This window comes from Callorhinchus milii, unplaced genomic scaffold (genome assembly GCF_018977255.1).
Source record: "Callorhinchus milii isolate IMCB2004 unplaced genomic scaffold, IMCB_Cmil_1.0 Scaffold7, whole genome shotgun sequence".
Lineage (NCBI taxonomy): Eukaryota > Metazoa > Chordata > Chondrichthyes > Chimaeriformes > Callorhinchidae > Callorhinchus > Callorhinchus milii.
Genome location: NW_024704748.1, coordinates 19,231,329 through 19,256,721, shown reverse-complemented (window position 1 = coordinate 19,256,721; position 25,393 = coordinate 19,231,329). Strand labels below are relative to the sequence as shown.

General features: G+C 39.8%; 2 protein-coding genes across 6 annotated transcripts in view; one reads left to right on the top strand and one right to left on the bottom strand.

Moving 5' to 3' along the window:
• Nucleotides 1-89: 89 nt before the first annotated feature.
• On the bottom strand, nucleotides 90-25,129 carry lipf (lipase, gastric). 4 transcript variants are annotated; one of them, XM_007896877.2, is made up of 11 exons: nucleotides 25,060-25,129; nucleotides 17,380-17,495; nucleotides 14,359-14,485; nucleotides 13,132-13,249; nucleotides 7,120-7,318; nucleotides 6,464-6,573; nucleotides 6,061-6,197; nucleotides 5,177-5,323; nucleotides 3,695-3,766; nucleotides 3,448-3,519; nucleotides 90-2,421 (listed from the first exon to the last, which is right to left on the bottom strand). In XM_007896877.2, the coding sequence occupies exons 3-11, from the start codon at nucleotides 14,476-14,478 to the stop codon at nucleotides 2,188-2,190; spliced, it is 1,209 nt and encodes a 402-aa protein (XP_007895068.1). In that variant the 5' UTR covers nucleotides 14,479-14,485; nucleotides 17,380-17,495; nucleotides 25,060-25,129; the 3' UTR covers nucleotides 90-2,187. The 4 variants fall into 4 exon arrangements, with proteins under 4 accessions (XP_007895068.1, XP_042192677.1, XP_007895076.1 ...); XM_042336743.1 differs by lacking the exons at nucleotides 17,380-17,495; nucleotides 25,060-25,129 and adding an exon at nucleotides 15,230-15,387; XM_007896885.2 differs by lacking the exons at nucleotides 17,380-17,495; nucleotides 25,060-25,129 and adding an exon at nucleotides 15,034-15,080.
• The window catches only part of rnls (renalase, FAD-dependent amine oxidase), a 52,074-nt gene continuing 50,010 nt past the window's right edge, over nucleotides 23,330-25,393 (top strand). For both annotated transcript variants that reach the window (XM_042336745.1, XM_042336744.1), the window contains exons 1-2: nucleotides 23,330-23,524; nucleotides 24,208-24,313. In XM_042336745.1, coding sequence (XP_042192679.1) covers nucleotides 23,407-23,524; nucleotides 24,208-24,313 — 224 coding nt within the window. In that variant the 5' untranslated portion in view covers nucleotides 23,330-23,406. The remainder of the gene's footprint in view (nucleotides 23,525-24,207; nucleotides 24,314-25,393) is intronic.

The window sequence follows — 25,393 nt, the reverse complement described above, 5'->3', positions numbered from 1 at the left end:
CTGAATTTAAGTAATGGATACGAATAGACAGTGTACTTCCTCACAGCTTAATTTATCTTAAACACAACATTAAATTTCTTGAGTCACTATTGCAATAAAAAATTGACAGTTTTTATTATTGTTTCATGATGCAAAAATCTGCCACACCTGAACCCTAAAGGTCACTTGGCTAAATCAGGGCACAGCAATGCTACATCATAGAGAAAATCCCCAGATATTTAAATGGTCTGAGACATTCAAGCAAGATTCCATTTACCTATTCACATGAACATTAAAGATCTGATGACATTGTCTGAAAAGAAAAGGAAGCCTCTCTAGACAACAATCACTAGAGGAAAAAAATGTAATTCGCTTTGTCTGTGTGTAGGATACAACAATAACAACAACAAGATTCCATTTATAGAGCGCCTTTCATGTCGGGAGGACGTTCCAAGGCGCTATACAGTTGGGTCAGGACCCGAGCAGGGGGGAATTGGTCAGGGTGAGGGGAGGGAAGGAGGGAACGAGGAGGGGGTAGAGAGTTGAGAGGGGAGCTGAAGGCACAGTCAAAGAGAAAGGTCTTATGACCGGCCTTGAAGGAGGAAAGGGAGGAGGCAAGGCGAAGGCACTGGGGGATAGAGTTCCAGAGCCTAAAGGCTGAAGACCCGGCCACCGATGGTAGGGCGGTTGGGGCGGGGGATGTGGAGCAGATGTGGAGGATAATCCTAGTTGCAAATTGACTGACATGTTCACCTACTAATATACAGTCTCTAGAAAACTCTGTAAAGCATTTTTGACTCAATATAAGGCACTGTATCAAATCCAAGGATTTTAATCACTAAATTGGCTCTTAAAAAGTAACCCAAATGAAATTGTGGTATAAGCCAAGGGATTAGTGATTTTCCATAAGAATTGTTCATATACATATTTCAAGTGTTCAGAGATGCTGCCCAACAAGAAGGACGCTATATAAATGCAAGAAGTTGTTGTAATTAAATACAACTTGTTTTGATTGTATAAAAATAATTAGCTAAATCTCACAAATGACAGTACTGAGTGTTGATCTTTCACATGTTTCAAGAAATCCCTGGAACTCATCGATCACAGCCACTGTTTGTTGTTGCTGTGCAGTTCATGATGGGTTACAAACAAAATCATGTTTTTCTCATTTATTGTACATGTGAAAGATTAATCAGTGGTGTGTGCCTATAAAATACATTCAAAATTATATTGAAAAAATCAAACACAACCTCTCTCATAAGTTGCCTTGCTGACAAAGACCATACATTACAATACTGTATGTGTCTAACATTTTCAAGTTTCTAAATAAGCAATATGAACCTAAATTAGATAATAACATGTCAAGTGGCAGTTGAAACAATTCCTATAGAGCTCTCAGAATAAAGCGTCTCTTTTAAATATCATCAATAAATGTGCAAATCACTGTTCAGAAACTAATTGAAGCTGATGTTCCTTGAATCACTGTAAATATCCACACGAGCACCAAAAGAACTGCAGTATAGTAGTTTGATTGGGGCAGGGCAGTAACATACAAAGAAAATCTGTCAGATTAAATTTCAGATTGAAAATAACAAAATGTTCTTTGAAATTCTACTTAAAAAGAGCTGTATGAATAAAGCAGCCTTCTAAAAAATATAAAGCCTTTCTGACAAAAGAAGACATTTGCTGGAAAACACATGCTTGAAATCCAAAATAACTATGGTGAGACAAGCTAATTAGCTGCATTAACGTAAATTTTTCTCTCCCTGGTTTCAATGAGGTCTGTGGCTGAGGAAGAACTGACAAGCCAACAGGGGGCAACCTGTTTTCAGGTTTCAGCAAATGTCCTGACAAAGTACTAGAAATAATGCAACAGCAGCTCAGGATGACAAACCCTCAACACATCCCTGCAGGAGCAGAGCTGAGACCAGGAACTTATGTGGGCCTGACTGTCATTCGTTGTTGCCATGCCATGGCACGTTACTGTACCACCACAAGACACACATTTTATTTCCTTAACCACAAGTCTAATCTTCAAAGCATTTAAAGATTTAGTGGTTTCAATTATATTATTTGGCTCTCTTTAAAATCATGTGAAACCACTTTAGTATCAACAAAAGACAGTTAAGAAAAAAGGAAAAGATTCAGAACGAGTGCTTTGCCACATTCCAATTTCGAAACAAAAGCTCAGAGCAGATTCTCCCGTTTTCATTGATATTTGTTCATAAGCTCAATCATTTCATTGTACAAACGTTCTGGAGCATCCAGTCCCCAGATGAAATCCAGATGTTCCCATTCAGGAATCCTCTTGTGATAGATGAGGTTAGGTACCTGGGTCAGTAACAAGGCCACATCTTTAGGATCAGCAAGCCAATCATTACCTCCACTCCAGAGAGCAGTAGGAATGGTCATCTCCTTTACGTTGTACAGAGGTGGCGTAGTCTTTAAATAAAAAAGAACATTAGATTTCCACAACTTACTCAACACCCTATCATTTAAGAAGGCAGCTCTATCACTGGTTTGCACCAGTTCAATTGGATTTATCTCAAACAGTGAACACTGTAGTAAAACGGTCCAAATCAATTCATACAACAAACATTAAGCTTAGTTTCGATGATATTGCAGTGTCTGCCTTGTGGGAATTCAACCAACAATTCCAGACACTGGTGAAAGGGTAAACTGTTTGTGGGACACTGCTTTGCGCAATTGGCTACCGTGATTCTCCCACAAAATACACAGTCACTACACTTTACTGTAATAATAATCCCTCCAAAACCAAAAACAATAATAAATTGGTCATTTTCAATCTACGACTGTTTGTGGGACATTGTTGTGCGCAATTGGCTGCCGCGTTCACCCACAAATATACAGTCAATTCACTTTACAGTGTGTTCTGTGAAGCACTTTGGGACGTCCTCCCGACGTGAAAAGCGCTATATCAAATGCAAGGATTATTATTATTATTATTATTACTGTATATTCTGTGAAGCACTTTGAGACATCTCAAAGACATGATACGGCGCTATATCAAATACAAGTATTAAAGTTACGATCAAAGTACATACAGCAAAGAAAACAGATCTAAATAAGTAATCCTGTACTTGATGCAAAATTTATAACTAACTTGGCATATTCCAAAATAAGATATAGCGCCTTCCAAATCTGGAGGGAATCTCAAAGCATTCCACAGAATTTACTGTAAAAGTGCAGTGACTATATTTTGATCCCCAAAAGTTGGAGAGAAGGCCATAATTGGAGATGGCAGAGAAGGCTCAACAACAGTTGACTAATGCAGTTAGCCTGAGACATGGTGTGTCAGGAAGTTCTATCAATTTCATTTTAACTGAATGTACAAGTTAATACGTTAGTTTAAAGATATTTTAGAATACTAGAAGTTCAAAAAACTGTTTATTTTGTGTGTAATATAATTCTACTACTTATCAAAGCACAAAGTTTGTTTTACAGTACCTGATTATAGTGAGCCATGTTTTCTTTTTTACTGCCCCAGTCAAAAGCCTGAAGTTTTCCACCTTTCACAGCCTGAAAATAGAAACATTCTACGTAAATGGAGATCAGATTCTTGTCAACTTGACCTGCACTACCTAATGTGTCTTCAAACACATCACATATTAGGTGATTTTTTAACACTTATTGTATTGAAAACTACTACTCAACAAATTAAGATTTTGCAGTAAAACTGGTAAATGAGATTCACCTGGCTCCAGTGAAGTATATTATTCACTGACGTTCCAGCAGGACAGTGCGTTGTATAAACTGGTACTCGGCTCTGAAAGAGACATTTTGAAAATTTAAAGGTTTTTAATAAAGTAATAATAAGCCTATAACACTAAACAGTTCACATTATTCTGTAATCATAATTACATTCAAAGAACATAAAACAATCAATTGAATATATCAATTCTATTTGCAAAGCAATGACAGTAAATTCCTGATAGCTTATCACTCCAAGGGAAAAGGACTCAGTGACGAGTTATCTAGAGTGGTGAGTTAGGCATATGTATAAATACATACAGTCGGGATATTCACAGCATGATGATTCAAATGATTGTGGCAAGTTAATTCAGGGTCAAGTTATCACGAGTTTACCGTATTTTAAGTCTTACTTAGAAGTGGCTGTATCATGTTTGTAAGTGCCCTGCTATATAAATGCAACTTGGTGTTTTATCATAGGGGTGGGGGAAGGGGGAGTTGAAAGGACTGACCATTGGAAATGTGCATCTCCAAAGAAGCTTTAAATTCCTATCTTCAAATTCAAGGTAAAAGGAGTGTCTTACTGCTGCAGTGCAATGCAGATTTATAATTATATGGAATTAATCCAAAAATCCATCAAAGGACTTCTACTTACAGAAGCAAAACTCTGCCATGTTATGGATGAACACGTGCAAATGCTATGTGAAAGTGTAACATTGTTATCTGCTGTATCAAAAGGCAGATGTCCCAAATTCTGAAATTAGTGCACAAACTCAATCTCATTGAATTTTATACTGCTTGCATTTGATATAGCGACTTTTCACATCTTCTAGACGTCTCAAAGCGCTTCACAAAATACACTGTAAAGGGAATTGACTGTATATTTTGTGGGCATAATAATAATGCACCAAAATTATCAACAACTTGTCAAAATTACCAGTCAATTTGCATAAATTATTTTTATAAGTTTTATTTCTGGTCGGGGCTGCAATACATGAGAAAAAACATTAATTTCTGAATCAAATGATCACCAATTTGACAATGCTCTACATTGTCTGTCCTTCCCATTATTCTTAGGAAAACATTTTGATAATCTTTGGCCAGGTTGTTGGATAGAGAAACTTGACATAATAGGTCCCAAAGCAAATAAAAAAATACCATTAGCTCACCAATAACAATTTGCATTTATATAGCATCTTTCACATGGGGAGAATGTCTCAAAACTGTTTACAAAGACAATGTGGAAGACTGAGCAGGAAAGGAGATAAAGAAGGTTAGGGGGGAAGTGAGTGTCAGTGTAGTCAAACAGATAGGCCTTTGATAACAATAAACCCAACTCAAACACAATCTGGAAATGCACAGATTGTAGTGACAGCAAGAAATCATACCAATGGTAACATACATTGACATTTGATTGACTTTGAATGTGGTCATGTATAGAATGCTAAGCTCTTCTGTCTGCACATGTGTCCATCCACCTACTTACCATGTTGAGATTCTTTTCATTGAATCCACACAATAGAAAGAACACATTGCCACACAGTTCCTGAATCAATTCATGATTGCAGGCATGCGTGGCAAGCCATTTCAGAAAGCGATTTTGGGGAAGGAACTCTTTCTTTCCAAAAAGATCCTGAAAATGAAAACAAAAAAGGAATAAAATTACTTGACGCCTTTCCCTGCATTTTAAGAATCTTTGCATTTGACTTAGCACACTGTCATAATGAATAGTCTCAAAACACTTCATAAGTACTATGAAGTGTTTTTCTTATATAAGGCGCTATATCAAATTCAAAGCTTACCATTATTATTGTTATTATAAATTTAACAGCAGTGTATTTTTAGATGAACACTGAAGCCAATTTGCACAATGTCCCAAAAATACCCGGGAGGTGAATGATCATTTTAATTCAATAATTTGTTGGGCAGGATAATGGGAAATTTTTTTGAATAATGTCATGGCTTCTTTAACGTCCACAAACAGGCAGATGGGAGTTCCATTTACTGTTTCATGTGAAGAAAGGCACTCTGACAGCACAGCACTCGCAATCACTGCACTAAATGCATGAGCTTAAAGTCCCCGACATGGAACATGAACCCAAGCATGACCTTCTGACCCAGAGGCAAGAGTTCTACCACCTCAACCACAAAGATCAGAATCTCCATATGAATAAAGTTGAGATTGATAGATATTCTAAACCAATAGTATTTTGACAAAACAAAAAGGAGTAAATATCGTGGTTTAGTAAAAATAATTAAATTGGAATTTGTGAAAGTAGTTAACAAATTACAAAATTAGCTTTTAAAGCATTTTCTCCTCCCAAATAAAACTCATTTGGTAGCACAACAAGTAAAAAGTGAGGCACTTACCTTAGTCACAAAGTCAGGAAGTTTCCCAAGCTTTGCTAGGGGACTGATAGAAAACGCAATAGTTGCAACAGGAGCCAGACCCAAAAAGATTTTGATTTTTTTCGCTAAGTCAGGCATTGTGGAAAAGGCTATGAAAGCTGAGCCAAGAGAAAACACAATGTTAGGGGTTTGCTTTATTAGTGCAATACTGGGAGACAGTAAAGCATTACATATAGCAACAGTACTTTCCCAGCAACGACCGATACAGCTCAAACTGATAGAGCTTTGGCTCAGAAGGTTGAGGACATATCTAGTCCTTAAGAGTTTCATTGATGAGCAGGTTAGACTTGTCAAGCATGAACATTTACACCGTGCTCAGTTTAATTAAACACAGGTTAGGGAAGATTGTAGGTCCTGGACTTACCCATTGTTGTTCCCTGAGAATGACCAACATAGCTTAACTGTTTCTGCTGTGTTTTTTGGAGGATAAAGTCTATCACTGCAGGAAGGTCCTTGAGAGCCATTTCATCATAACTGGAAAATATCACACAAGCTCAGAATGAATGGCAGTTAAAGCAAGTATAGTTACAGTTCATATGCAAATATATTAAATTCTAATCCAGCTAAGTGTCCAGTGTATTATAGTCACATTGTAACTAAGAACGAGGCTATCAACACTCTGCATTAACGATGAACTGCATTTTCATCCATACATTTCTCATAGCCTGAATAAATTAGGAAATTATTGTTTTGCATTTTCATATATATAGTATGTGTATAAATATGTGTGCAAAATGAAAGGGCTGAAAATGTGTTTTGAGTAAATAATTGTATTTATGGAACCAGATGGTTAGAGCCTTGAAAATACTCTCCAAGATCCTCAAATCAAACACCACAGCAATTCTTTCCTTCTCTTCTGGAACAGATGCAAATTGGGCTGCACTGCAGATTGTTTGTATGCCCACTTTTTATCAAGCCCACATGACCTATATTGCAACTAAATCATGAGTGTTGTTCAATAGTTTGCACCTTCCATGCGTTTGCATTTCTACATTTAAGAAATATTTCGTTTTGTATTACCTAAAGGCCCAGAACTCATCCTGGCTAACGTCCAAAGTCTTGTGCTTTCTAGACCATGTGTTTCCTCGGCTATTTCCCATCCAGACATCATAACCGGCATCTGCTAGTATGAAGCCCAAGCTGTTGTTCACCAGGTTAGTGACCCAGTTGCTTCCAGCAGCCAGAAGGCCATGTTGCAAAAATGCAACTGGCCGGGGTCCTAAAAGACAAAAACAATAATTTCCATTGAAAATTAAGTAAAAGGCAAATATTTTGTCTCTGACTAAAGGTACTAAGCATTGCAAAAACTGTTAAATTGCATTAAACTCCAACAAGCCTGCCACCAATGCTAACCTAATGCTGATCCATTTAAAACTTTGGAAAACTAACCATTTTTGCAACTCTTGTATTTTCAGCAAAATACATTAGCTTCGATTCTGTCCCCACTTCCATATTATAATAATAATCCTTGCATTTGATATAGTGCGTTTCATGTCTTCTAGATGTCTCAAAGCGCTTCACAGAATATACTGGGCATTGACTGTAAATTTGTGGACGAAATGCGGCAGCCAATTGCGCACAGCAGTGTCCCATAAACAGTCGTGGATTGAAGTGACCAATTTTATTATTTTTTTATTGAGGTTATTTATTTATTAAATATGTATTGGTTATTTACTCTGTGCGGAAGCCCCCGACACAGCTCCTTCCATTCCACTGCAGATCTACTGCCAACCATTTTTTCATGTTTCTTCTCAATTAACTAACTTTGGGTCGGGTTCAAAACCCTACTCCTGATTCTACATCTTTCAACAATTTGGAGCAACGTCATTCAGCATATTCCCACTACTTATTCCCCTCTGCAGTCTCATTACTTTTGATTTCTCCCCACTAATTGATGTTAATTGTACATTTGTATAAGTACAGTGAATTATTCTGCAATCAACACACGTTACATGAGAACATAAGAATTAGGAGCAGGAGTAGGCCATTCGGCCCCTCGAGCCTGCCCCACCATTCGATAAGATCATGGCTGATCTTCAGACCTAACTCTAATTACCTGCCCTATCCCCATATCCCCTAATCCCTCTGTTTTTTAAAAATCTATCAGTCTCAGCCTTGAAGATGTTCAATGACTGAGCATCTACAGCCTTCTGGGGTAGGGAATTCCATAAATTCACTACACTCTGAGTGAAGAAATGTTTCCTCAACTTTGTTCTAAAAGGCTGACCCTTAATTTTAAGACTGTGACCCCTGGTTATAGATTCTCCTACCAGGGGAAACCAACCCTGGGACTACTTTATCCAGCCCTTTGTTTGTTTCAATAAGATCTGTTTCAATAAGATCTCCCCTAATTCTTCTATACTCTACAGAATATAGCCCTAGTTTATTCAGCCTATCCTCATAGGTCAGTCCCCTCATCCCAGGAACTAACCGAGTGAATCTATGCTGCACCACCTCTAGGGCAAGTTTGTCCTTTTGTAAATAAGGAGACCTAAACTGCACACAATACTCTCGGTGCGGTCTCACCAAGGCCCTATACAGTTGCAGCAAGACTTCGCTACTCTTGTACTCTAAACCTTTTGCAATGAACGCTAACATGCCGTTCGCCTTCTTAGTTGCTTGCTGCACTTGAAAACCAACTTTTTGAGACTGGTGTACAAGGACACCCAAATCCCTCTGAACACTAACACTATCTAATCATTCCTCCTATAGAAAATAATCTGTTTTTCTATTTTTTCTACCTAGGTGAATAACTTCACACTTCCCCACATTAAATTCCATCTGCCACTTACCTGCCCACTCCCTTAGCCTATCTGTATTCCGTTGCAATCTTTTTGCATCATTCTCAGAGCTTACTCTCCCACCTAGTTTAATGTCATCCGCGAATTTAGATACGTTACATTCAATGTCCTTGGCTAGATCATTGATGTAAATTGTAAATAGCTGAGGCCCAAGCACTGATCCTTGTGGCACTCCACTAGTCACATCCTGCCAATTCGAGAATGACCCGTTTATCCCTACTCTCTGTTTTCTACCCATTAGCCACTCTTCAATCCATGCTAATATGTTCCCATCAATCCCATGGGCCTTAATCTTGTGCAATAGACTTTTGTGTGGCACTTTGTCAAATGCCTTTTTAAAATCTAAATATACTACATCTACCGGTTCCCCCCTATATAACCTGCTAGATACATCTTCAAAAAACTCTAAAAGATTAGTTAAGCATGACTTCCCTCTTGTAAAGCCATGTTGACTCTGCCTAATCTTGTTATGGTCTTCCAGGAATCCCATAACGACATCTTTAATTAAGGACTCAAGAATTTTCTCTACCACTGATGTCAGACTAACTGGCCTATAGTTCCCCTCTTTTAAAACCCTAGGATGTAGGCCATCAGATCCAGGAGATTTATCAGTTTTAAGACCTGACAATTTACCTAAAACCATTTCTTTACTAATATTAATTCCCCCAAGTTGCTCACGAACATTGTCTTCTTGGTTCCTCTCTATTCTTGGTAGGTTTTCAGTGTCTTCTAATGTGAAGACAGTAGCAAAGTACTTGTTTAATGACTCGGCCATGTCTTTGTCCCCTACTATAATTCCCCCCGTCTCTGCCTGTAGCGGACTCACATTTACCTTGGACAGCCTTTGTATCAACAGTTTTAACAGTTTTTAGTAGCACAACACTTGAACACTTGAATACTCAGGAAAGCAGTTCCCACAGCAATTCCCACTCTCACCCAATTCCTTCGCACTCTGGCCTCGCCTCACTCCAGACGTAGCTCACTCTGGGCTCTCTGCTCGAGTAAGGCTCGAGTTACTGTGCCATATGGTTGGTATATATTCGTTGCTCAACAACAACAACAAGATTACATTTGTATAGCGCCTTTCACGTCGGGAGGATGTCCCAAGGCACTGGGCAGAGTACAGCATTTGGTAAATCACAAGAAATAGACTCTTTTTTTAAAAAACATTAGGCCTCTAGAATTTTGCTGTGAAAGTGATTCCTATATTTGCCTGCAGGTAGTGCTGCTCTACCATGCTATTACTACTTAAATACTGTACTCTTCAGAGGAAAGAGGTCTGAGACAAAGCACGTGATTTTCAATACATACACAGAGCATTGTCAAATCTCCTATGGATTTCTTCACAGGTCATTAGTGGTAGTCACTGATAATACCAGTTTAGACATTACAAAGGCTCCAAAAATGCATTAACCCTCCCTTATTGCAACGCAAACCCAGAAACTAAACACTATCAAGATCTGACTATATTAATTAAATATAATTTCTGGGAGGAAAAACCCAAACAGACTAAAAGCAAGAAGTCTGTTAGATGACATTTTAGTCAATAGTCATAAACTTTGCACTTTAGAATGTCATGCCCAATAAATCATCATACTGCAATGATCTTATTCGATTATGTAGGTTTTTAATCTCATATGTATTGACTACCAGATGAATCAATTTAATACAATATTACACACTTATATCATAACTTATTTTTAAGAATAAGGAACAATGTTTGAAGCCTAAACCAATTATGTACAATAGAAGATTAATGTAGGATGAATAAGTTATGACTAACAAAATAACTTTCAATCAAAGGTGAAAATATATCAAATACACTTGCACAAGTTAAAAATGCAGACTTCAATTGTTAGAAATAACCAACATTGTAAATTGTCTTCTCAGGTAAACTGAGAAGAACATTTGCTGCTAAAATAATAAATATTATGTAGTAAATAGGTTTAAAAAGGCATATTATAATTCAAATGCTTATAATATCACTACCAGATTACAGCTCAATCTCCAACGCACTTTTGATGATAACTACTGTATATTGCACAGTATTAGTCATATTAAAAATAGAATTGCTCAATTACCTCATTTTTGTTACTTAAATATCCACTAAATGGTTTCTGTCATAAGTTGTGTCACATTGTAAAATACTGAACTAAGTAAGAACGCAACCAATTGTTTTAGCAAATCCGCCATTTCTTTGGACAACTTTGCTTCTGATTTCATGAATCACATGTACAGTAGAAGATAAAATGCATCACCATTTTTGTCTTTGCACAGAAGAGATCTGACCCAGTAAAGAAAAAAGTTGGTGCTGTAACACACTCAATTATATTTCATGCATGGATGAAGTCAGGTGTTATCATGTAAACAGTGCTATAACATCAGAGGCTCTCACATAAATGTAAAACTATTAGAAATATATTTCACAATTGCCACTACTCAAACAATGGTAGTAAAACCAGGAAAAACGCTGGTAGCAAATTCATCTGATATTCAGTTGCATCTCCCAACCTCTGCTACTTTGTGTAGTAGTTTATGACAATACATTTCTAATAATGTACAAACAAAGGCTTCTGATGCCATGACATTACTTATACAATGACATTGGAAGCTGGTGCATGAATGACTATTTTATCGCAATTTTCAGAAACGCAGAGGTAGTGTAAAAGCAATGGAGGCTTCAGTTAATCATTAATACATGTGTAGTGACTGGTTGTTTGGCCAATGATGCAGCAAGGTCCCAGAAACAGGTAAGAGGTGAATGACCAATTTATATGGAGAACCTTTGACCAGGAAACTCCCTTCCGTTTTTTAATAATGAGGGGATCTTTAATATCTGCACGAACAGGCAGATAAGTGTTTGGTTTAACATCTCACCCAATAGAACAACCGAGATTGATCAATTGAGCAACACTGCTTAAAACACTCATAGGTCACCATGCTCAGAAACATTTTACCCAAACTCTGCATTCTTACTAGTTCCCTAAAAGTGAAGCTTGTCTCTAAAAGCACTATCAGCTACAAAGATGTTTTATGTGGAACAGTTGCGATGCACACAGAACAGAGCTTTGTTTATGAATTCAGTGCAGAAATACTAAATTAGCAGAATGGAGTATTATACAATAGAGGCTTTCTTTAAAATTAAGATGCCAAATAACTGGTTACCAAATTTACTGGACAGGAAATATTTAGGAGCATTACAAAAATCAGTGGAATTTTTTCAAACAACCTACATGATACAGTGGTACCCATTGTAGGTTTGTTGTGCTAGTTATGTTACAATATTAAGAAAAATACTATTATGTAAATATTCACTGAACAAAAGTTCTGATCAAATAACCTGATTCAACCTGTATGCTAGCTGGCTCTTTCTATAAATACATCTCTTGTTTAATTGCAATTTTATTTTCCTTAAACTTGGGTATCAATGTGTGAAACTAAAAAAGGGGAATGAGTCACTGATCCTGGGGAAAATCATTCCACCCATTGGATATGTTCACCAGTGCTACTTAACCTACAAAAAGTCTATATGGAAAATTACACATCAACAGATCAACTGACTCTCTGGATGACTGGGCTGAGATTGGCAATTTCTTCTTTTGTCTCTAATGACAAGTAGTTTCCCTCATTACAGAATTAGTTGGAAACTCCGCTCTCCTTTTTTAGAGTCGTGTGCTTTTTGTATCAATCCCCAAGCTACCCCTAGTTTTAAAATGTTCTGAGAATACTTCATCAAACGAATGAAATCTTATAACACAAACCTTTCATGATGCAAAGGAGTGAAACCGTATTGTTTCTTCTGTGGGAAAATTGTGCAGCATTTCATCTGGTTATCTTATACAACAATTTCTCCAAATATTATTGTACATATTTTCAAAGAGATATTACTATTAGCAAGCAGTTTTGCTAATAATAATTTGACCACTCAATCCATGGTTGTTTGTGGGACACTGCTGTGCACAATTGGCTGCCATGTTTTGCCCACAAAATATACAGTATTTTCTGTATATACACTTTACAGTATATTCTATGAAACACTTCGAGAGTCTCAATGACGTGATATCAAATGCAAGGATTATTGTGATTATTATTATTATTATTACTGGTTTTGCTTTCAACATCTCTATTTTGTGAGCCTGTTTATAAATCAGAGTCTCTAAATGTAGCCTAAATCCAATGTCTAGTAAATACGTTTTAAATGAAAAGACTTCAATTGTCACTTTGTATTTACCTTGTTTATTTTGTCCTTTAAGTCCATGTGGAATTCTGTTTATGCTGAGGATGTATCCATCAGCAGTCAACACCTCATACTCCTCACTTGGATAGCCATGACAGGAAATGAGCTGACTCTGTTTGAAGAGAGGTAATGAAACAATGTAATTAGTATCAACATTGTTTTCAAGCAAATTGCAAATAAATGAGATGACCTGCCCACAGAAATAAACAATCACAATGAAATATTTACATTGATTAGATACACAATTCTACACAAATTGCCACTGAGTTAGGAATCTTACTTAAGGAGCCCATTACATTGTTCTGGATTGTGGAACACAAATCAAACAAATAATGGTGCTGTAACCCTACACTCTTTTGCCCCCAACTCTCTCTCCTCTCTTTTCCCCATCATCACCCAGATGAAGCCTACCACCTGCTGTCTCGACCCACCTCCACCCAGCTTCTGGTCACTCAACTCCCCCTCCTCTGCCTACTACTGGCCTACACAATCGACCAGCGCCTCTCTTCAGGCACTCTCTGTCTCCCGAAATTCAGGAACTCTCTCCCTCAATCCCTCTGCCTTGCTCCTTGCCTCCCCACCTTCAAATCGTGCTTAAGGACCTTCCTTTTGATAGCGCTTAGATGAGAAGTTCAAATATTTTTGAGCTTATTGCAAGAGTTCTTCAAAGATGTAGTAAAACTGTTTTCTTAAAACTGTTTTTCACAACATATTGAAAAGAATGTCAGAATTATCCAATGTTTTAGGATGCACAAATGAAAGAGCCCAGAATGAAGGTAGCAGCAAAAAAATTCTGTAACACAAACCAACCTATTCTATTGCAGGAGTACTGAATGACAGATACTAAGAGCCCTGTCGTACCTAGGCCGTGCATCATTCATCAGCAAGGTATTTGAATATTTTATTCATTTTCTACCTTATTTTTACATGTCCACACTTTCCAGCACTGAATAATGATCAGAAGCAGATACCCTGGCTGCTTCCCTTTCCAGTCCATCAAAACCCCATTTACTGACGCCAATACAGTAGTAATGTCTCAAATACTTCCCCTGTTGAGATCATTAACTTAGCAATGCTCAGAAGTTGATTCTGTGACCTTCTGGTCTGTAATGATTTGATTGAATGGTACATTTGCCCATTATGGAGCTACTGGCAACTTCATTTGGAATAATGTTTATTTTTTAATCAATTATTTGGTCCACCTTTAAATGTCGTACTTACAATGTTCATATAGGCTTCTGGATCCACAGGTGGTGGTGATGTGTCATATTTTTCAAATTCTTTACAATTGCTCCCACCTTGCATAAAAAATAGAAGGGCAAGAAACAACCAGTGCATCATTTTCGACCTGCACAAAAAACACACAAAACAAGATCGAATCTTCACTTCTTCCAAACATCAGACACTTGTTGAAAAGGCAAAATTGAAATAAGAATATCCTACGACTGAATGCATTCAGCGAGGATGACGTTTGTAAACAGCATATGAAGTTTTAACATAGTTTTTTTTAAAACTGTACTAAAGTTACGGTATAAAGCTATAAAGCTATGACGATCAAGGCTTACAGTGCAATGAAGTTCTCTGCGCACCGGCGGCCTTAACTTTTAGCGCACGTTTATTCCACGAAAACCAAGTCAGTCGGCAGGTTTCGCCCAGAAATATGCGGTCAATTCACTTTACAGCATATTCCGCGAAGCGCTTTGAGACGTCCAGAAGACGTGAAAAGCGCGACGTCGAATGCAAAGATTATTATGATTATGAGTATTATCACTCACAATGTTGCATTTCTTGTTCAGAGGTGTTTCCAGGAAATCTGAGCTCACCCTGTGACCAGGTTTCAAGGTTCAGCAAACTTTACAATTTGGTTTCCAAAATTACCCCATGAAAGTGACTCACCTTCCGCACGCGTTTCATGAAACGTTTCACACCCCCCACCCCCCCCCCCAAAAAAAAAAAACACCCCACACACAGACGCACACTTAGGACTAAAAACAGGTAGAGGATTTTAGAAGGAGTGGTCCGGCTTTCGAGGAGGATCCTGTCCTCAAAAAAAAGTTGCCACCGCCCCTGACAGTGTTGCAATGGTACCCACCGGTCAACAGGAGCTGATCCCAGAGCTGCGACAAAGCGCAACCGGTTACACTGAGCAAATCGTTACTGTATCAAAATCGCGAGCCCGAGCACCGCGTCCCCACACGCCGCCTACTTCCTCTTTCGTTTGAACACCACCCGGCGGATGTGTGTGTGTGTGTGTGTGGTGCTGTGTGTGTGTGTGTGTGTGTGTGAGAGAGAGGTGCTGTGTGTGTGTGTGTGTGTGAGAGGTGCTGTGTGTGTGTGTGTGAGAGGTGCTGTGTGTGTGTGTGAGAGGTGCTGTGTGTGTGTGAGAGGGTTGCTGTGTGTGTGTGTGAGGTGCTGTGTGTGTGTGTGTGTGTGAGAGGTGCTGTGTGTGTGTGAGAGGTGCTGTGTGTGTGTGTGTGAGAGGTGCTGTGTGTGTGTGTGTGTGAGGTGCTGTGTGTGTGTGAGAGGTGCTGTGTGTGTGTGTGAGAGAGACTGTGCTGTGTGTGTGTGTGTGTGTGAGTGATGCTGTGTGTGAGTGTGAGAGTGACACTGTGCTGTGTGTGTGTGTGTGTCTGTGTGTGTGAGAGGTGCTGTGTGTGTGTGTGAGAGGTGCTGTGTGTGTGGTGCTGTGTGTGTGTGAGAGGTGCTGTGTGTGTGTGTGTGTGAGGTGCTGTGTGTGTGTGTGTGAGAGGTGCTGTGTGTGTGTGAGAGGTGCTGTGTGTGTGTGTGAGGTGCTGTGTGTGTGTGTGTGTGTGAGAGGTGCTGTGTGTGTGTGTGTGTGAGAGGTGCTGTGTGTGTGTGTGAGAGGTGCTGTGTGTGTGCGTGGTGCTGTGTGTGTGTGAGAGGTGCTGTGTGTGTGTGAGAGGTGCTGTGTGTGTGGTGCTGTGTGTGTGTGAGAGAGGTGCTGTGTGTGTGTGAGGTGCTGTGTGTGTGTGTGAGAGGTGCTGTGTGTGTGGTGCTGTGTGTGTGAGGTGCTGTGTGTGTGTGAGAGAGAGGTGCTGTGTGTGTGTGGTGCTGTGTGTGTGTGTGTGTGTGTGAGGTGCTGTGTGTGTGTGAGGTGCTGTGTGTGTGTGTGAGGTGCTGTGTGTGTGTGAGAGAGAGGTGCTGTGTGTGTGTGTATGAGGTGCTGTGTGTGTGTGAGAGGTGCTGTGTGTGTGTGAGGTGCTGTGTGTGTGTGTGCGTGGTGCTGTGTGTGTGAGGTGCTGTGTGTGTGTGAGAGGTGCTGTGTGTGTGTGGTGCTGTGTGTGTGTGTGTGAGGTGCTGTGTGTGTGTGTGCGTGGTGCTGTGTGTGTGTGTGTGAGAGGTGCTGTGTGTGTGTGTGGTGCTGTGTGTGTGAGGTGCTGTGTGTGTGAAGGTGCTGTGTGTGTGTGTATGAGGTGCTGTGTGTGTGTGTATGAGGTGTTGTGTGTGAGGTGCTGTGTGTTAGTGTGTGCATCTGAGTGAGGTCTGCAGTGTGGTTGCCTTCAGCTCATGCAGGACCCCTTTATCGCAAATACAGTGATGCTAAACAATGTGTGCACATGTCTTAACACTGCTTAACCTTGCCCAGACATTTTCACACCATACCGTGCGTGAATCGTAACACACACTAGGGATGACCATATGCTTTGCATCTTGTACAGGGTGACCAAAAAGTTGTGATACCATTGCAATGTCTAATAAGTCTTAAATAAATGATGTTTGTTTTTAGTTAACAGGGTGGTTATCACGACTTTTTGGACACCCTGAACAAGAGTAATTAAACGGAGGCAGGTGTCTGTGTCTCCAGCATCGTTTAAAGAAGAATTTGATACACACTTGACGAACAACCATAAAAAAGGATATTACATAGAATAACATAGAATATACAGCAAGAAGCAGGCCATTTGACCCAACTGGTTTATGCTGGTGTTTATGCTCCACATGAGCTCCTCCTGCCCTTCCTCAACTAAGCCTATCAGCGTAACTTTCTATTAATTTCTCCCTCATGTAGCTTCCCCTTAAATGCGCCTGTTATTTGCCTCAAATTCCATATTCCCACCACTGGGTAAAGAAGTTTCTTTTGACTTCCCTATTTGATCTATTGGTGATTATTTTATATTTATGGCTGCTGGTTTTGGTCTACCTCACAAGTGGAAATGTCTTCCCTATGGCTACCCTATCAAAACCTTTCGCATTTTAAAGACCTATTAGGTCACCACTCACCCTTCTCTTTTCAAGAAAAAAAGAGGTTCAGCCTTTCCTGATAGGTATAACCTTGCATTTCCGGTATCATCCTTGTGTATCTCCTTTGCACTTTCTCCAGTGCCTCTATATCCTTTCTATGGATATGGGAAAAAACAAGGGATAGGATTAAAGTGGATAATTCCAGTTGCAAACAATCTACACAGAGCTAAAACAGGATGATGTATACTGAACCAATTTTATACTGTACAGGTATTAAATAAGGCAATTATACGTGTATTTTATTGCTGATCCAATTCCAAAATTGAGTGATTTGGGGGCAAGTTGTACAATGCTCACATAGATCTTACCCAACTACTATAGGATAAATGGTGCAATATACAGCACTTCACGGTGTTCGTCCTCCTGATGTCAAAGGCACTATACAAATGTAATTTTGTTATTGATTAATAGTGCTTTACCAGGAGACATGTGCATCTTATGCTGGGCAGGATTTACATATGGGTTCATCTCCAGTATATTCAACAACCTGCATTTATATAGCGCTCTTCACGCGGTAGCGTCCCAGACTGCTTGACAATGACGGAGTCTGACCCCAAACCTGTATAGGCAGTTTATATTGTTTAGCGATCAGTTATTGCACATGGCTACAAAGAGCATACATAACAGTTTCGTAAGAATTACACATAATTAAACTTGGTTTATCCAACAAAGTGGTTTTAAATTGTTTCAAATGCATAGAAGTGGAGATTATATGTTACAGCTCCAGTGGGATTTCACAGGAAGTGGAAATTTCTCTGTTAAAATTAAAGTCATACCGTTGAGTTGGACCCAGAAAATAATTCTGTGCAAGGTAGAAGTGAGATTCCTGCTTAATGTCCCCCAAGTTAAAGAGGCCGAGATCTTAATTGGCCATGTTGACCATAAAAACACTGCAGTTCCACTTGGGGGTGCTGTCTTTTCGAATGGATATTAAATAGGGGTCTTCAGGTGGTTGTTAAAGATCCCATGGCCCTACTCAAAAAAGGAAATTTCTCCTAGTGTCCTGGCCAACAATTCTCCAGATAAAATTGGTGATTCACTTCATGTTGCTTGCGGGCCATTGCTGTTCTCTAACTGACTGCCGTGTTTGGATACAAAATACTGTCATTATATTTTACAGTAAATCCTGTGAAGTGCTTTAGTCAGTGTTATGTGAAAACATTATATTTCCATGTCACTGTTACTTGTCTAAAATGTTTAAAATCATTTGTTTTGTAAAATGATTCATTAGGTTATTTTTTCCTGGCAATATGAGAGTTTGAAACCATCTCCTGAAGTATTCCATTAAATAAATGTGTTACTGAGTGGTATCTGAAAACAATGACAGAAAAGACTGGCAATTATGCCGGTCATACTATTGGGTTGGGTGCTCCAAAAATAGTGTGGATGAAATTAGGAGTGACTGGGTCACACTAATATTAGTATCAGAAATCGACCATGAGGAAGTAGGCCACACATAAGCAATTTCATTTCAATACTAGTTACTGACAAATGAAAGTGTTTCAGACTGAAATAACGGACACAGGCATGTTCTTAAAGGTTAACGTTCCTAGAGAAAAAAAAGAGACTTATTTCTGTCTCATGATTCCCATATTGGTCGGGAAGACAGAAAGAGGAGGAAGCTGGATCCCATGAGAATTTACTGGGTCATGGGAACAACATAACTTTTTCTGAGAACAGAAGGCGCAGTCAATAACAGGACTGCAAAACTGCCCATGTAAAGCAGTACATTATTGATGATGTTATTGTTTGTCCAGCAAGACTGCCAAGTCTCACTGGTTTGGAGTCAGAATTGGAAAACACAACCTATTTCCATATGCCTTACTTTGCAAAATTAAAATATTTTAGTTAAGTAATTTATTTTCCTTTTTTATGTAAAACATGTAGCACAGTGGAATTTGTATCATAATGTTGTTTTGACATGAGCCTGCAGTTAACTAAAGATTCCTGAGTTCTCTGTAGAAATGTGTGCTTGAAGATACTTAGAATTTGATTTTTGAAGAGAAAGTTATACAGAAAGAAAAAGGTAAACATTACAACAGCAACAACTTGGATTTATATAGCGCTCTCCACACCGGACGGCGTCTCAGAGCGCTTCACAGTAACGGATTCTGGGGCCGAGCCAGGGGGATGGGGAGGAAGGTGATCAAAGGCGTGGTCAAGACCTGAAAGTGGGAAGAGAGGGAGCGAGGCGAAGGGAGTGAGGAAGGGAGTTCCAGTGACTCGGGCGGCAGTGGCTGAAGGCACGGCCACCGATGGTGGAGTGGAGGACTCGGGGGACAAGGAGGAGGCCAGTCCTGGTGATACAGATTCTACCGTGTTACGTTTTTTTACATACAATTGGATTGGCAACTCAAGACCAATAGTAACGTTTTTGCTTCCATTGCAATACAGTTCCACGGGCTCCAGTACAAAGGCCAAATAACCATTGCTCTTGACATCAATTAGAGCAGATTTTTCAACTGCAGGAGGCATCACAGCTGCACTAATCCTGTTCAAACCCAACATCCATACAAACATATGCATCTTCCAGCAGGAGTCTCTGGATAATAAACATAAATGGGAATCCTAGGTGATTTACTGATCCCTAACCTAGGTGGTTGAGGCCTATATTATACTTCCCTCAACTGCTAACCCTGGTCGAGATCAGTTAACTCAGTAAAGCCTGGGATTTAATTTTCTGTGTGACATTGTGCCAGGCACTGCCTTTATCCACTCAGCCAAGCAGAAATCTTACCTCATATCAGCTTAACAGCCTTCTTACCTCTCCGCTAACTATATGGTTACATTTAAAATTAGGGCAGTTGTATTAAATCCAATTCCGCCTGCTTCAAAGCTTTGGACATTTCTTGGACCCAAATATCAAAGCTTCCAGTTGCAACTTTGAAGTAGGAGAATTAGCATAAAAGCTGTTGCCTTGTGTCAAAGCTTCAAAGCCTGAATCAAAAACAAGTTAAGAATCTGATGTAAATAGATATGATTTTATTACCTTTTCAGATTAGCAATATCTCTGATATCATAATATAAATATTTNAAAAAATATTTAAGTGCTTTATGTTAACACTATAGTAACAGTACAAGTCAAACGTAAAACTTTATTTTAAAAGTTTCCATCAAAATAAACTGCAGGAGATGCAAGTTTCAGAACTGGTAACTCTACTGATTGGCTGCATGTTGCTTCCTTTCCAAAGCAACCAGTCACCAATTTTGTGCTCGATATACATTTTATTGTTGTTTACAACCACAACTTGCACTTATATAGCCCCTCTACGCAGTGTACTGTCTCAGAGTGCTTAACAGTGGTAGAGCCTGACTCTGAGTTGGGGGTGGGGTGGGGGAAGGAGAGGTGGCCGTAAGCACGGTCGAAGAGGAAGGTTTTCAGGCGGGACTTGAAAAAGGGGAAGGGGCAAAGTGGAGGGATTAAGGGAGAGTTTTTGAATGCTAAAACCTTTATTCTCTGATCATAGAAGGTCTAGCAATGGATTACTGCACTCTCAGACTGCCCAGACTTTGAATTGCAGGTTTAATTTACATTAGCCCAATTCAGTAGGTCTGGGCCTGAGATGCAATGGGGACACACCCTGTGTCCCAGAGGGCTGGAGAAAAATAGCACAAAAAATTCAAGCTGCTGCCATCTGATAAGACGCGATTAATGGTCCTGTGGAAATATTAGCCGACCTTCTGTGTGCCATCGAAAGACAGGGGTGAAGATTTACAAAGAGGAAAAATGACAGTAGATCAAAATTATTTGTAAATTCGGTCTTTCCTGCCTGTTTTTTTTTAATCTATAAGACTATTTTGCTTACGATTCTACTGAACCCGGTAAACAATTTTTTAACATTTTTCTAGAAGCTGTTCCACGTCACAGCAACTGCTTTTTGGGAACCTGCGCTCTGAGACACTATCCTGCATGAAGGGTCCAATATAAATGCAAGATGTTGTTGTTTGTTTGGCTTTGTACCATCATCAGACACTGACAAAGAACCATTGCAAGACCCAGTATATATATATACAATTGTTATGCTGTATTTAAAAAGAAAATAGTTGCTTATGGATAAACAGTAATATATAACAGTGTTCACAGTACGGTGAGGAGGGTTGGTGGTAAGTCTAAATAGGTGAGTGGGAGCATCACCTAAAGGCTGGAGAAGCCAAACCAGGAGAGAAGTTCCAGTCGCAACACACGGTGTGTCTGGCACTCCGACCTAACTTAGTAATTAAATTGCATTCAATAGATAATCAAAACAGCAAAAATGCATAAGTGCAGATTTTTGTGCTACTTTTAAAATATATATACTACTGGGTAAATGCTTGGTTGGACAACATTAGCAGAGCTGTATGAGCAGCTTGTCATAACATACTCAAAGGCAATTGGTTACATCCATTAACTGTTTACGAGCCATGGCTTCTCTTTTTGTGTAATTTACAAACACTGTACAACAAAATCACAATTTTTAGTTCAAACAAATAATAATATGAGACAAGTATTGGCACACTTTTCTGTTTTTATTTTATACTCTTTAGAAAACTGTCAAAGCTGCAAAGAAGACCACGACTTAAAGGCTTTTAAAGAGCCAATATCATCAAAAGTTTCTGGCTCCCACGTTTTAATTAAACAGGATCACATCAGTGATATCAATATTGGACAAACAAAATATATGTTATTTTAAACAAAGCTCTTATAACTTGTAGGGCCTTCATACAAAACCTTTTTTTTTATTAAATGCACAAGTGAGCTAATCCTGAGATAATGTTCTGACATTTAGCTTACACTCAGCAGCCACTATTCCCAAAGCATTTAAAAATGTGCAGATTAAAACTGTCATTCCCATTCCTTGACCCTTTCTATAGAAAGTGCATCAAAACTAGGTTCACGACTTGTAGCATTATGCACTGAATGAGTCAGAGATGTGAATTATTTGACGAATTTCCATTTTACATGCACTATGATGAAGCCCTGCCTTTGTGCAGGGAATAAAAGCACCCTGGCTCTAATTTACGATATTTGCAAACTGGACTGAACAGGCAAATTACAAATCCCAGTTTGCAATTACCACAAGCCGTTTTAATAAATAACAACAACTCTTGCATTTGCATTTGATATAGCGCCTGATCACGTCTTCGAGACGTCACAAAGCGTTTCACAGAATATACTGTAATGCGAACACCGCGGTGGCTGTATATTTTGTGGTGGGCGAAACTCGGCGGCCAATTGCGCGCGCAGCAGCGTCCCGCAAACAGCGGGTGGATTGCTTAACCTCTGATCAGAAGGACTGCGCCTCTGACAGTGCTTGTGCTCCCCCAGCTCCTCACTGAAGTGTCAGTCTGGTCTAGACTGCGAGCTCGAAGTCTGGACACGGTGCAGCAGCATGTGGAAGACACACACAACTCACTGCGCTGAGCCTGTGACTTCCCACGAGGAGCCCAGTCACACACAGTGGATGGACAGGCTGCGTGGTGGTGGTTGTTGTTGTTGTGCTGCTGCAGAAGTGGGCGTGCGGGTCGGGTGGTGTGATCTGCGAGCAATTAATTTCTGGGGAAAGGTTCGCTCGGACAGTGGCAATAAATAGTTTGCAGAGGGGTGGGGGGGGGGGGATAATAATAATAATAATAATAATCCTTGCATTTGATATAGCGCTTTTCACGTCCCAAAGCGCTTGACAGAACACACTGTAAAGTGAACTGACCGTACACTCGTGGGCGGAACACGACCAATTTATTATTGGGTTTTTTTTGTGGGGGGGGGGGGGGGGTTTGGAGGGATTATTATTTAGGCTGCGTGCGGAGTAAGGAAACTTGCCCAAGGTTTTGGCCCTGACCTGCCCGGAATTGAACTCGGGGTCTCTCCACTTGGCAAAGCGAGTGCTCTAAACCACTGAGCGCTCCAGGACTCCCCCCCCACCCACACACACACACACACACAACAGGGGGGGGAGAGAGCAGCGCTGGAAGAAGGCGCATCACTGGGGAGAGCGGGTGGCGCTCCGCCGGAGAAGCCGCGGGGCGATGCCCCGAGTGCTGGTCGTGGGGTCGGGTCTGACGGGCGGTCTGTGCGCTCGGCTTTTGAGCAGAGAAATGAGAGACGGAGTCAAATTGGTGGTCTGGGACAAAGCCGCGGGTGCAGGTGGGGGTGTGTGTGTGTGTGTCCCGTGTGTGTGTGTCTGTGTGTGTGTGTGTCCCGTGTGAGTGTGTTGGAGCGCAGGGGTTTGTCGGGGCTGTGGGTATCGCTGGAGGTTTTTATTCCCCACTGCGCGGTTCCTCCCGTTGGGTCCCTCTCTCATCTGCAATGTAAACACCGGCCACAGAATCAGCTGCAGAAATCTGTCGTTCCCACCCACCCACTCACCCACTGTGAGGGTTGAGCTAAAAAAAAAGCTTTGCAAAACTTTTTTTTTAAATAAAACCCCCTCCACCCCCACCTCAAAAACCACACAAAAAAAAACTCTCTCCTCCCCAAAAAATAATTTCTGGTTGGGGGGAGAGGGAGGGGGTTTCTATTACTGCGAGCAAATACTGTAAATGACAGCCATGTAATCTGCCACCTTTTTTTTTCCCCACTGCAAATGTTTTTACATTGTGTTACATTATTTGCCTGTGGTCCATCTGATCGTCGATATTTTTGCTCTTTTACCAAAGATGCAAAAAAAAACTGAAAGTTCGCAGCTCCAAAATAAGATGTCTTTTTTTTGCCCTGTGGATCAGCCGGGATGACATAATACTAAAGGCTTAGCATTACCAAGACGATAGTAACATACAACATTATGCTCATTATATTCATTGATAACGTTAAATATTTTTTGCCTTAAGGAGGAAGAATGAACACAAGCAGAAGTCCTATTGATCCAAACTGTACAGCTGATCTGGGAGCACAGTATATAACTGCAACACCATATTATGCGAAAAAGCACCAAAGGTACTGTCAGGAAGTAGAGTTTAATGTAGTTTATTCAATTTGTGTTTATTACTTTTTTTACACACACTTGCATTAAATATGAACAGTCAAACTAATCTTTCAACATGTTTAACTGACAGTGTGGTCCAAATAGTATTACTCTCATCTCTGGATCAGAAGAAGAGGACACAGGTTTAGATTTGCAAAGAGCAGTTTCAGGAAAAAAAACACTAGAGAGGATCAGGAACAGTGTATTCTGTGAAGATAAGATTAAATAGACCAAAGGATCTTCTTCATCTGAACCTCTCTTGTGATTTTGTGAATAAATTAGCCTGACAATCAGTGAGCAGGATTCAGACAACTAAGAACAAGAGAATCTTTAGCAATAAGAAAAGTTATTAGGCCCTGCAAGCCATTTGTGTCAGTTCCCTTCTAAACCTATCCCTTAATTCCTTCTTTCTTCAGAAATGCATCAAGTACCTTCATCAACCATGTGGTGTATGTGCTTCAATAACCCTCCTTTGTGCAAGTCTATTTATTGTGCAATCCTACAGTTACAAACAACAACAAAATTACATTTGTATTGCGCATTTCACATCGGGAGGATGTCCCAAGGCGCTGGACAATCAGTGTTTTGGACCCAACATCAGTTTCGCTCCATTCTTACTCCAAATTTTGTTACTAATACATTAACTATAATACTTAAATAGAAACTAATGCTATGAAAGACCAATTCGTTGAAGGCAGGTATATTGAGAAACACTCACCTTTGTCAGGAAAGGTGCCACAAAGGAGGTTGTATGAAGATGGCTGCCACTGAGTATGATGTAGCTGAGACAACCCTTCAGTGCAGGAGCGTGAATGTTCGCTTTGAGCTCTTAGTGTTCTCCTGGGCATTTGATGTCCTCAGATATCAAGAATATGAAAGCAGAGATGCAAGCAGTCCTGTGTATAGAACCACATTATTAAATTATTCAGTTAAATTGAACCATGAGCTGACTTTAAACTGAGATGGGCCAGCAGCAAACATTGTGTCGATGTCAGTGTCAGGATTAAGGAACAGGAAACAGCAGATTCACTTTTTTTTATATGTCTCATGTT